At 46.6% G+C, this 12,508-nt stretch overlaps 1 protein-coding gene across 1 annotated transcript in view; it reads left to right on the top strand.

The window, feature by feature from the left end:
* Positions 1 to 12,508, top strand: part of prkn (parkin RBR E3 ubiquitin protein ligase) — a 96,679-nt gene that overhangs the window by 15,032 nt on the left and 69,139 nt on the right. The window contains exon 3 of the mRNA XM_035754077.2: positions 11,075 to 11,297. Within this exon, the coding sequence (XP_035609970.1) occupies positions 11,075 to 11,297 (223 nt within the window). The remainder of the gene's footprint in view (positions 1 to 11,074; positions 11,298 to 12,508) is intronic.

The raw sequence follows: 12,508 nt of genomic DNA, 5'->3' as shown, positions 1-12,508 counted from the left end.
CCACGCAGTCGTGGGTGAACAGGGAGTACAGGAGGGGACTAAGTATGCACCCATGAGGGGGGCGACAGATGTTGAGGATCAGCGTGGCAGATATGTTGTTGCCTACTCTTACCACCTGGGGGCGGCCCATCAGGAAGTTCAGGATCCAGTTGCAGAGGGAGGAGTTTAGTCCCAGGGTCCTTAGCTTAGTTATGAGTTTTGTGGGCACTATGGTGTTGAACGCCGAGCTGTAGTCAATGAACGGCATTCTCACATAGGTGTGTGTTCCTTTTGTCCAAGTGGGAAATGGTAGTGTGGAGTGCGATTGAGATTGCGTCATCTGTGGATTTGTTGGGGCGGTATGCGAATTGGAGTGGGTCTAGGGTTTCCAGGATGATGGTGTTGATGTGAGCCATGACCAGCCTTTCAAAGCACGTCATGGCTACCAACGTGAGTGCTACGGGGCGGTAATAATTTAGGCAGGTTACCTTTGCTTCCTTTGTCACAGGGACAATGTGGTCCCTGTGGTGGTTTGAAACATGTAGGTATTACAGACTCGGTCAGGGAGAGGTTGAAAATGTCAGTAAAGACACTTGCCAGTTGGTCCACGCATGCTTTGAGTACACGTCCTGGTTATCCGTCTGGCCCAACAGCTTTGTGAATGTTGACCTGTTTGACCTTGCTCATATCGGCTACGGAGAGCGTGATCACACAGTCATCCGGAACAGCTGGTGCATTCATGCATGCTTCAGTGTTGCTTGCCTCGAAGTGAGCATATTAGTTTTTAATGTCCCGTTGATAGGATAGTTTTAATCGTAGATCTTCCAGGCAATTTTCCAATGATTGGACATTGGCCAATAGTACGGATGGTAGTGGTGGTTTATCCATTTGCCTACGATGTCTCAGAAGGCACCCCGACCTCTGCCCACTCTTTCTCAGTCTTTTTTTCATGAGAATGACGGAGATTTGGGCCTGGTCTCGAGAAAGCACTATATCCTTCACGTCGGACTCATTAAATAAAACATCTTCATCCAGTTTGAGGTGAGTAATCGCAGTTCTGATGTCCAGAATCTCTTTTCGGTCATAAGAAACGGTAGCATCAACATTATGTAAAAAAAATAAGTTACAAGCCCGTAACATGGTTAGTTAGCAGACTCTGACGCCGGGTCACTCAGCCAGGTAAAGCGCTGTTGCTATGCGTGTCACGTTGTCATCGGTCCCAGAGAGTCTGAACGCCACAGTGCCAGGCCTCTAGGCTAAGACAAGTCGCTAGTCACTGGTGTTTAACTGCCACAGTCTGAGATGTGTGCCTCTGACATTTTGTAGTGACGAGAGGAGCGTTCACTGTTATGTGCTCTATTAGCTTTCTCATCCCCGAGGAGTGCCATCTCTCTCACTTCCTTCTACTCCTCTCTCTCTCTCTCTCTCGCTCCCTTCCAGTAGCCTACAAGTTCCTCTCTTATTCTCCCTTCCACGTCGCCCTTCCTCCCCCTCTCTTTTTCTTTGTTATCCCTCCTGCTCCATCCCTTCCTTTTACTCATAAATGACACGGCCTAAATTACAACATGTCAGATTTATCTTAATCATTAGGCCTGCTAGGTGTGGTCTCAAATAACATTGTATTGGTCACATACACAAGGTTAGCAGATGTTAATGCGAGTGTAGCGAAATGCTTGTGCTTCTAGTTCCGACCGTGCAGTAATATCTAACAAGTAATCTAACAATTTCACAACATCTACGTTATAGACACAAGTGTAAAGGAATGAATAAGAATATGTACATATAAATATATGGATGAGCGATGGCCGAACGGCATAGGTAAGATGCAGTAGATGGTATAGAGTACAGTATATACCCTACATTACTCATCTCATATGTACATTTACATTTAAGTCATTTAGCAGACGCTCTTATCCAGAGCGACTTACAAATTGGTGCATACACCTATGACATCCAGTGGAACAGCCACTTGCATCTAAATCTTTTTTGGGGGAGAAGGGGGTGAGAAGGATTACTTACCCTTACTTACCCTATCCTAGGTATTCCTTGAAGAGGTGGGGTTTCAGGTGTCTCCGGAAGGTGGTGATTGACTCCGCTGTCCTGGCGTCGTGAGGGAGTTTGTTCCACCATTGGGGGCCAGAGCAGCGAACAGTTTTGACTGGGCTGAGCGGGAACTGTACTTCCTCAGTGGTAGGGAGGCGAGCAGGCCAGAGGTGGATGAACGCAGTGCCCTTGTTTGGGTGTAGGGCCTGATCAGAGCCTGGAGGTACTGAGGTGCCGTTCCCCTCACAGCTCCGTAGGCAAGCACCATGGTCTTGTAGCGGATGCGAGCTTCAACTGGAAGCCAGTGGAGAGAGCGGAGGAGCGGGGTGACGTGAGAGAACTTGGGAAGGTTGAACACCAGACGGGCTGCGGCGTTCTGGATGAGTTGTAGGGGTTTAATGGCACAGGCAGGAGCCCAGCCAACAGCGAGTTGCAGTAATCAAGACGGGAGATGACAAGTGCCTGGATTAGGACCTGCGCCGCTTCCTGTGTGAGGCAGGGTCGTACTCTGCGGATGTTGTAGAGCATGAACCTACAGGAACGGGACACCGCCTTGATGTTAGTTGAGAACGTCAGGGTGTTGTCCAGGATCACGCCAAGGTTCTTAGCGCTCTGGGAGGAGGACACAATGGAGTTGTCAACCGTGATGGCGAGATCATGGAACGGGCAGTCCTTCCCCGGGAGGAAGAGGAGCTCCGTCTTGCTGAGGTTCAGCTTGAGGTGGTGATCCGTCATCCACACTGATATGTCTGCCAGACATGCAGAGATGCGATTCGCCACCTGGTCATCAGAAGGGGGAAAGGAGAAGATTAATTGTGTGTCGTCTGCATAGCAATGATAGGAGAGACCATGTGAGGTTATGACAGAGCCAAGTGACTTGGTGTATAGCGAGAATAAGAGAGGGCCTAGAACAGAGCCCTGGGGACACCAGTGGTGAGAGCGCGTGGTGAGGAGACAGATTCTCGCCACGCCACCTGGTAGGAGCGACCTGTCAGGTAGGACGCAATCCAAGCGTGGGCCGCGCCGGAGATGCCCAACTCGGAGAGGGTGGAGAGGAGGATCTGATGGTTCACAGTATCGAAGGCAGCCGATAGGTCTAGAAGGATTAGAGCAGAGGAGAGAGAGTTAGCTTTAGCAGTGCGGAGCGCCTCCGTGATACAGAGAAGAGCAGTCTCAGTTGAATGACTAGTCTTGAAACCTGACTGATTTGGATCAAGAAGGTCATTCTGAGAGAGATAGCGGTAGAGCTGGCCAAGGACGGCACGCTCAAGAGTTTTGGAGAGAAAAGAGAGAAGGGATACTGGTCTGTAGTTGTTGACATCGGAGGGATCGAGTGTAGGTTTTTTCAGAAGGGGGTGCAACTCTCGCTCTCTTGAAGACGGGAGGGACGTAGCCAGCGGTCAGGGATGAGTTGATGAGCGAGGTGAGGTAAGGGAGAAGGTCTCCGGAAATGGTCTGGAGAAGAGAGGAGGGGATAGGGTCAAGCGGGCAGGTTGTTGGGCGGCCGGCCGTCACAAGACGCGAGATTTCATCTGGAGAGAGAGGGGAGAAAGAGGTCAGAGCATAGGGTAGGGCAGTGTGAGCAGAACCAGCGGTGTCGTTTGACTTAGCAAACGAGGATCGGATGTCGTCGACCTTCTTTTCAAAATGGTTGACGAAGTCATCTGCAGAGAGGGAGGAGGGGGGATTCAGGAGGGAGGAGAAGGTGGCAAAGAGCTTCCTAGGGTTAGAGGCAGATGCTTGGAATTTAGAATGGTAGAAAGTGGCTTTAGCAGCAGAGACAGAGGAGGAAAATGTAGAGAGGAGGGAGTGAAAGGATGCCAGGTCCGCAGGGAGGCGAGTTTTCCTCCATTTCCGCTCGGCTGCCCGGAGCCCTGTTCTGTGAGCTCTCAATGAGTCGTCGAGCCACGGAGCGGGAGGGGAGGACCGAGCCGGCCTGGAGGATAGGGGACATAGAGAGTCAAAGGATGCAGAAAGGGAGGAGAGGAGGGTTGAGGAGGCAGAATCAGGAGATAGGTTGGAGAAAGTTTGAGCAGAGGGAAGAGATGATAGGATGGAAGAGGGAGAGTAGCGGGGGAGAGAGCGAAGGTTGGGACGGCGCGATACCATCCGAGTAGGGGCAGTGTGGGAAGTGTTGGATGAGAGCGAGAGGGAAAAGGATACAAGGTAGTGGTCGGAGACTTGGAGGGGAGTTGCAATGAGGTTAGTAGAAGAGCAGCATCTAGTAAAGATGAGGTCAAGCGTATTGCCTGCCTTGTGAGTAGGGGGAAGGTGAGAGGGTGAGGTCAAAAGAGGAGAGGAGTGGAAAGAAGGAGGCAGAGAGGAATGAGTCAAAGGTAGACGTGGGGAGGTTAAAGTCGCCCAGAACTGTGAGAGGTGAGCCGTCCTCAGGAAAGGAGCTTATCAAGGCATCAAGCTCATTGATGAACTCTCCAAGGGAACCTGGAGGGCGATAAATGATAAGGATGTTAAGCTTGAAAGGGCTGGTAAATGTGACAGCATGGAATTCAAAGGAGGCGATAGACAGATGGGTAAGGGGAGAAAGAGAGAAAGAACACTTGGGAGAGATGAGGATCCCGGTGCCACCACCCCGCTGACCAGAAGCTCTCGGGGTGTGCGAGAACACGTGGGCGGACGAGGAGAGAGCAGTAGGAGTAGCAGTGTTATCTGTGGTGATCCATGTTTCCGTCAGTGCTAAGAAGTCGAGGGACTGGAGGGAGGCATAGGCTGAGATGAACTCTGCCTTGTTGGCCGCAGATCGGCAGTTCCAGAGGCTACCGGAGACCTGGAACTCCACGTGGGTCGTACGCGCTGGGACCACCAGATTAGGGTGGCCGCGGCCACGCGGTGTGGAGCGTTTGTATGATCTGTGCAGAGAGGAGAGAACAGGGATAGACAGACACATAGTTGACAGGCTACAGAAAAGGCACCGCTAATGCAAGGAGATTGGAATGACAAGTGGACTACACGTCTCGAATGTTCAGAAAGTTAAGCTTACATAGCAAGAATCTTATTGACTAAAATGATTAAAATGATACAGTACTGCTGAAGTAGGCTAGCTGGCAGTAGCTGCGTTGTTGACACTACACTAATCAAGTCGTTCCGTTGAGTGTAATAGTTTCTACAGTGCTACTATTCGGGGGCTAGCTGGCTAGCTAGCAGTGTTGTTTACGTTACGTTGCGTAAAAGAACGACAATAGCTGGCTAGCTAACCTAGGAAATCGCTCTAGACTACACAATTATCTTTGAAACAAAGACGGCTATGTAACTAGCTATGTAGCTAGCTACGATCAAACAAATCAAACCGTTGTACTGTAATGAAATGAAATGAAAATGTGATACCACCTGACCGGGTTGTTGAATTCGATTCAGTAACGTGTGTGTGGTGACGTTGGCTAGCTGTTAGCTGTTGGCTAGCTAGCAGAGTCTCCTACGTTAAGGACGACAAATAGCTGGCTAGCGAACCTCAGTGAATTAAGATAATCACTCCAAGACTACACACTCTAAACTACACAATTATCTTGGAAACAAAGACAGCTGTGTAGCTAGCTAACACTAAACTAATCAAGTCGTTCAGTTGAGTGAATAGCACTACAGTGATGCTAATCTGAGAGGCTCTTGCTGCCAAGGGAAAGCCTGACAGCTTGAAAGACGTTTTGGACACTACAGTGAATATGGTTAACTTTGTTAAAGCAAGGCCCCTGAACTCTTGTGTATTTTCTACATTATGCAATGATATGGGCAGCGACCATGTAACGCTTTCACAACATACATAAGTGCGCTGGTTATCAAGGGGCAAAGTATTTTATGTTTTTATGAATTGAGAGACTGCCTCCAGTCCTCTTACCGATATCTGAACAAGTGAGCCTCATCGAAACAAACGGTTCTGTGAAAATGTAATTTCATCAGAAGCCATAGCCAGATATCTGGATAGGGCTGCGCTCAGAGTATCCTGCCTTGGCAAATCGTGCTGTTAAGACACTGATGCCCTTTGCAACCACATACTTATGTGAGTGGATTTTCTGCTCTCACTAGCATCAAAACAAAATACAGGCACAGACTGTGTGGAAAATGATTTAAGAGACTCTCTCCAATACAACCCAACATTGCATAGTTATGCCCATCCTTTCAAGCACACCCTTTTCATTAACCTGTGGTGAGTTATTCACAATTTTGATGAACAAATAAGGTTTTATATGTAAGATAGTTAAATAAAGAGCAAAATTATTGATAATTATTATTTGTACCCTGGACCTATATGAGCTCTTTGTCACTTCCCACGAGCCGGGTTGTGACAAAAACTCAACCTCATTCTTATGTTGGGTTACGGTATGGGCAGGCATAAGCTACGGACAACAAACACGATTGCATTTTATCGATGGCAATTTAAATGCACAGAATATCATGACGAGATCCTGAGGCCCGTTGTCATGCCAGTCATCTACCATCTACCGCCATCACCTATTTTTCAGCATGATAATGTACGGCACCATGTCGCAAGGATCTGTACACAATTCCTGGAAGCTGAAAATGTCCCAGTTCTTCAATGGCCTGCATAATCACCAGACATGTCACCCATTGAGCATGTTTGGGATGTTCTGGATCTAACAAATCAAACCGTTGTACTGTAATGAAATGAAAATGTGATACTACCTGACCGGTGATTGAATTCGAATCAGTAGACGTGTGGTGACGTTGGCTAGCTGTTAGCTGTAGCTGTTGGCTAGCTAGCAGAGTCTCCTACGTTAAGGACGACAAATAGCTGGCTAGCGAACCTCAGTGAATTAAGATAATCACTCCAAGGCTACACACACTAAACTACACAATTATCTTGAAACAAAGACAGCTATGTAGCTAGCTAACACTAGACTAATCAAGTCGCTCAGTTGAGTGAATAGCACTACAGTGATGCTAATCTGTGTGCGTTTACTTAGCGTTTGCTAGCTCCTGGGCGAATAGCAGTGAAGGCTACGTTAGGGCGACGAAATACGATAATTATGCAATTATCTCTGATACAAGGACGGCTATGTAGCTAGCTAAGAAGAATTGCTAAGATTAGACAAATCAACTGTTGTACTATAATGAAATGTAATGAAAAAGTTATACAACCTGCAGAGCGAAGTGCGAATGCGACCGCTCGCTCCAACCCGGAACCGTGTATGTAAACATTATATAAAGTGGCATTGTTTAAAGTGACAAGTGGTACATTTATTACATCCAATTTTTACTTGTTAAAGTGACTAGAGATTTGAGTTAGTATGTTGGCAGCAGCCACTCAATGTTAGTGATGGCTGTTTAACAGTCTGATGTCCTTGAGATAGAAGCTGTTTTTCAGTTTCTCGGTCCCAGCTTTGATGCACCTGTACTGACCTAGCCTTCTGGATGATAGTGGGGTGAACAGGCAGTTCAGTTGAATGTGCATCTGTAAAAGTTTGAGTGTTTTTGGTGACAAGCCAAATATCTTCAGCCTCCTGAGGTTGAATAGGCGCTGTTGTATGTCTGATGTCGGATGTATAGGTACTCTAAGGAGTGAGTCCCCACCTCATACAAGACAAGTTGATTCCGTCATCCAATCTCCTTGTCCTTGAGTTGCCACTTTGTTCAACCATATAATAAGACAAGGAGCTCTATCCTGCTAATTGCAGTGAAACAATCGGCGCAGACACTGTTTCTTTTTGCAGAGTGGCGCTGAGCTTTTTCACTGTAGAGAATAAGCTGCACAGGGAGTTGGGAGTCTCAGCCCACATTATTCACAGTCTTCACAGGATTTCAGGTGCTTTGCTCAGCCTTTCACAAACATTTGTCTGCATGCTAGGGACTGAGCCACTAAAGACTCCTGTATCTTTCACTTTGCGGCCTTGAATGGTTTAGTGTTACTTGTTTGATATTGTGCGACATTGCTCAAGTGACTCCTACCTCTATCTAGGGGAAACAGTCAGTTTAGTTCAATTCACCTCACTTCAATGAACTTTATTAATTCCCAATGGGCCGATGTTGCTGTGCAGAAAAAGCATATTACAGCTGACGTTTTTCCCAAAATGACTTGATCTATAATGCAATTATTGATGATGTTGTCGAAACCACTTTCATGGGGCAATTCACAGGTCCTTTGCAGATTATCCATTAAAATAGTGGTTACAGACTTGTTGGTCTGGCCCTCCTAAGAGCAGAGGATGAGTGTGGAAAGGTCACAAGCATGCAACATTAATACACTCATGCTCCCTGGGCCTCTGATGCCTCCAATTAGTGTCTGGGAGAGGAATCAGCCTCTAGGAGACCTTCTTTAAACACCTGTGGGGAGCACAGATGTACTTACGCTGCCGATGCTCAATTTGTTGTGTGTTGTGGTTATTGGAAAGGATATTTAGTTTTCAATGTCAGTCAAATTGTGTCTTATTTAGCTCCACGTTTGTACCTGCCTTTTACATTATAAAAAAAAAAAATCTCAACAGACAAGCCAAGGTAGATTTAGGCTTGAGGCGTGTGTGTGTGTGTGTGTGTGTGTGTGTGTGTGTGTAACCGGAAGTTATTTGCTATCAGGTCTGTCAACTACTGTTGCCAAATGTTGATAAAACCAGACATTTGACTTTGAAGGAACATGAAAGTAGCCACGCTGTCGTTATCTTTACTCACCTCCCTGGTTACAATCAGGGGTTCTAGACCGCAGTAAAGTAATGCATCAAACGGTCACAAACGGCAGTAACGTAAAGCTGATGTGACAGAGCTGCGGAGGGGCTATCAACAAATCAATCCGATTTAATTCATAAAGGAATTTGCACCCCAGCAGTAGTCACAAAGTGCTTTGCAGTAGCTAAGTGATCAACTCTTCCATACAGTTGAATTCGGGTTTGAATAGAGACCAATGGGAATATCAATCTTAAATATATTGGTCTCTATTTAACTAATTATAGTTGTCATTCCAGGAAATGGTTGCCACTTGCGTCCCTTTGATATTTTAAGTAGAAATTGTGCACCAATATTACATTTGAAAAGCATGTTATATTTAATGAAATGCCCTTTTTAATATAGACCTCATGGCGAATTCAATAGATTATATTTACTATACTAGTAAAGACTTGCTCAAGTGCCAAAATTCAGCATTTTGACATGTCCCTCCATGCACCCTCTCATGACTTCTAGGATGATTTTAACCATCTTAACCCCAAAATGTCTCCAAGTTTTCACCACCATTGTAAAGTCCTTAGTTTGTTGCTTTGAAAAAGTAATTTCTGATTATAAATATTTATTTAATGTGATTTAGTGAATAATTTTAAGGTGAAGCTTGCATGTAACTGCCCCGCCCTGTTGCACACAACAAGCTTCCATTTCCCCTGTCACAAGGGGATTCACGGCTGATTTAAGATGAAATCGTCAATCCTGTTACAGTCAACCATGTTACTTTATTTGGCACTTACTGTAGCATTTTTGAGATGGGGAAAACAACACGTTTTTAAAAATTAAGTTAACATGTGCTCTTTGTGACAGAATGTTTCAATTAGGTGAAGGCACTGAATTGGTGGAACGACCTAGTTATTTTTCCTCAGTCTGGCTGTATAGCTAAAGCTGCTAGCTCCAGATCCATCGTACCGTCTGAGCTGTGCTAGCTGTCTCGCATAGTAGAACTTCCAGCTTCAGCCACAGGTTCTTCATTAACGCCATATCATGAACAAAAAACAAATCCACGCTGTTGAGCCCGAGAAAATTAACCAGATCAAACACATTTTGTTTGTATATTTATATATCGGGGTGAAATTATCTCCCTTCTATGGATTAGTTCACAAATGAGGACCTCTCTCTCTCTGTCTCTCTCTCTCTCTCTGTCTCTCTCTCTCTCTCTGTCTCTCTCTCTCTCTCTCTCTCTCTCTCTCTCTGTCTCTCTCTCTCTCTCTCTCTCTCTCTCTCTCTCTCTCTCTCTCTCTCTCTCTCTCTGTCTCTCTGTCTCTCTCTCTCTCTCTCTCTGTGTCTCTCTCTCTGTGTCTCTGTCTCTCTCATATATATATAAGCTCTTTTGCTTTAACTAGGACCTGTTTGCGCTACCTGCCGCAGCTTATTTGCATCACACATTTTTACTCAGTTGTCAGAAAATGAACTCCATGAAACAAATGCCAATGTATTCATTTCCTGCCGAATTATAAAAGATCTACTTGGATCCTTTCCAGTCTTTGCAGATCTAGTGTACTGCTGCAGGTGTAAGCACTAGGCTGGGGGCTGATTTGGAATGGCTGCTACCATTATAAGAAAAGTAACCCTTTAGGATAAAGCTTTGACAGCTGGTGACACAAGCACACCTTTCAGAACTGTTTCTCTTTTCATATTTTCTTTCGCACCCAATCACCTGAGTTGCATGTGAGATTTGATTATGCTTAGTTGTTAGCTCACTAATTCTCCTCCAGTGAAATGCTGGTGTTTTTGAAACAAACATTTCCTGTTGTTGTTTACCCGACTATGGTTTTTGACAGGGGAGAGTTTAAAAAAAAAACATTTTATTTAGTATTTTCTCCCACACTGAGAGCTACAAAGAAACTTCAGGGAGACAAACTTCAAAAATGAAACTTGAAAGCTTTCCAGGAGACTAAGCTATCGTCAGTGATTAACGCCAGACCCTGTTTGTTTAGCCTACTTCTGCATCAATGGAGGGGTTTAGATCTAATATGACTGATGGATTTGCATATCATTTCAGTGACATGTTGAACAAAACACTTTTTAATTGTGAATTTTGGGGTAGATTGAAAACGTGTTGCCCTGAATTGGTACAGCAGCTGTATTGGAAATGATAAAACGGAGATGTACCTAAACAGATTAGGTAATTTAAAAAAAAAACGATTCGTAGTTGTATGATCCATATCTTTAGGCATTTTTTGATGTGTTTTGATCTAATTCACTGCAGTGGTATGTGATGTCATTTTATGGCTGGTTTACAGTCCATCTGACAACAGGTTTGTGTACTACAATGTGACAACTATACATAGACAGACGATCTACATGTGCTAAACCGAGGTTTAAATAACTGTCTTTCTCTGTCTCTCTCTCTCTCTGTTTACCTGACCTACAGGGCTGTGACCTCCCAGAGCAGAGTACCGTGCACGTGGTGCTGCCTCCCCCGGGGTCGGGCCGGTGCTCTGACCTGGCCCTGCAGCACCGTCTGGGTCGAGGGGTGGACAGCCTCACCCGCCTGGACCTCACCGCCTCCCGCCTGCCCACTACCTCCACCGGCCTGGCTGTCATACTGGAAACCGATGACGAGCAGAGAGCCAGGGAAGAGCCTGAACACACAGGTGTGTGTTCGCATGTGACAATACACTGAGTCTTTATGTCTTGCCCTCATTCACCCTCTAAATGGCGCACATACACAATCCACGTCTCAATTGTTTGAAGGCTTAAAAATTCTTCTTTAACCCGTCTCCTGCCCTTCATCTACACTGATTGAAGTGGATTTAACAAGTGACATCAATAAGGGACCATAGGTTTCACCTGGTCACTGTCATGTAAAGGGCAGGTGTTCCTAATGTTTTGTATACTCGGTGTATGTGTATCTTGGCTGTTTGGTGTTCCATAAACTCTAAAAGCATAGAAAATGACACAGACAATCCAAGGTGCCAAAATGACACAAGTCCTATTTGGGTGTGCATGAACACGCATGGAGCTCAGAAGTGGCTCTGTGGCCTTGACATTCGTGCCCCATTTGAACAGTACAACCGCTCCCTGAATGCAGCCTTCTAAACGGTTGATTGGGATTCAGCAGTCGGTCTCCAGACATCTGTGGGAAATGGAAATATATACAGGTATTGGCTTTGACCTCTGTATCCCGGCTCAAAGGCAAACCTTTTTAAAGCTGTCTCCTTACTACCCTCCAACACTCGCCTCCGTCTGCCTACCCTCCAACACTCGCCTCCTTCTGCCTACCCTCCGTCTGCCTACCCTCCGTCTGCCTACCCTCCAACACTCGCCTCCGTCTGCCTACCCTCCAACACTCGCCTCCGTCTGCCTACCCTCCAACACTCGCCTCCGTCTGCCTACCCTCCAACACTCGCCTCCGTCTGCCTACCCTCCAACACTCGCCTCCGTCTGCCTACCCTCCAACACTCGCCTCCGTCTGCCTACCCTCCAACACTCGCCTCCGTCTGCCTACCCTCCAACACTCGCCTCCGTCTGCCTACCCTCCAACACTCTCCTCCTTCTGCCTACCCTCCAACACTCGCCTCCTTCTGCCTACCCTCCGTCTGCCTACCCTCCAACACTCGCCTCCGTCTGCCTACCCTCCAACACTCGCCTCCTTCTGCCTACCCTCCAACACTCGCCTCCTTCTGCCTACCCTCCAACACTCGCCTCCTTCTGCCTACCCTCCAACACTCGCCTCCTTCTGCCTACCCTCCAACACTCGCCTCCTTCTGCCTACCCTCCAACACTCGCCTCCTTCTGCCTACCCTCCAACACTCGCCTCCTTCTGCCTACTCTCCAACAATCGCCTCCTTCTGTCTACCCTCCA

The sequence above is a fragment of the Oncorhynchus keta genome, chromosome 36 (genome assembly GCF_023373465.1).
Source record: "Oncorhynchus keta strain PuntledgeMale-10-30-2019 chromosome 36, Oket_V2, whole genome shotgun sequence".
Taxonomy (NCBI): Eukaryota; Metazoa; Chordata; class Actinopteri; order Salmoniformes; family Salmonidae; genus Oncorhynchus; species Oncorhynchus keta.
Note: the sequence above shows the minus strand (reverse complement) of the source record. Positions and strands in the feature narration are given on the sequence as shown.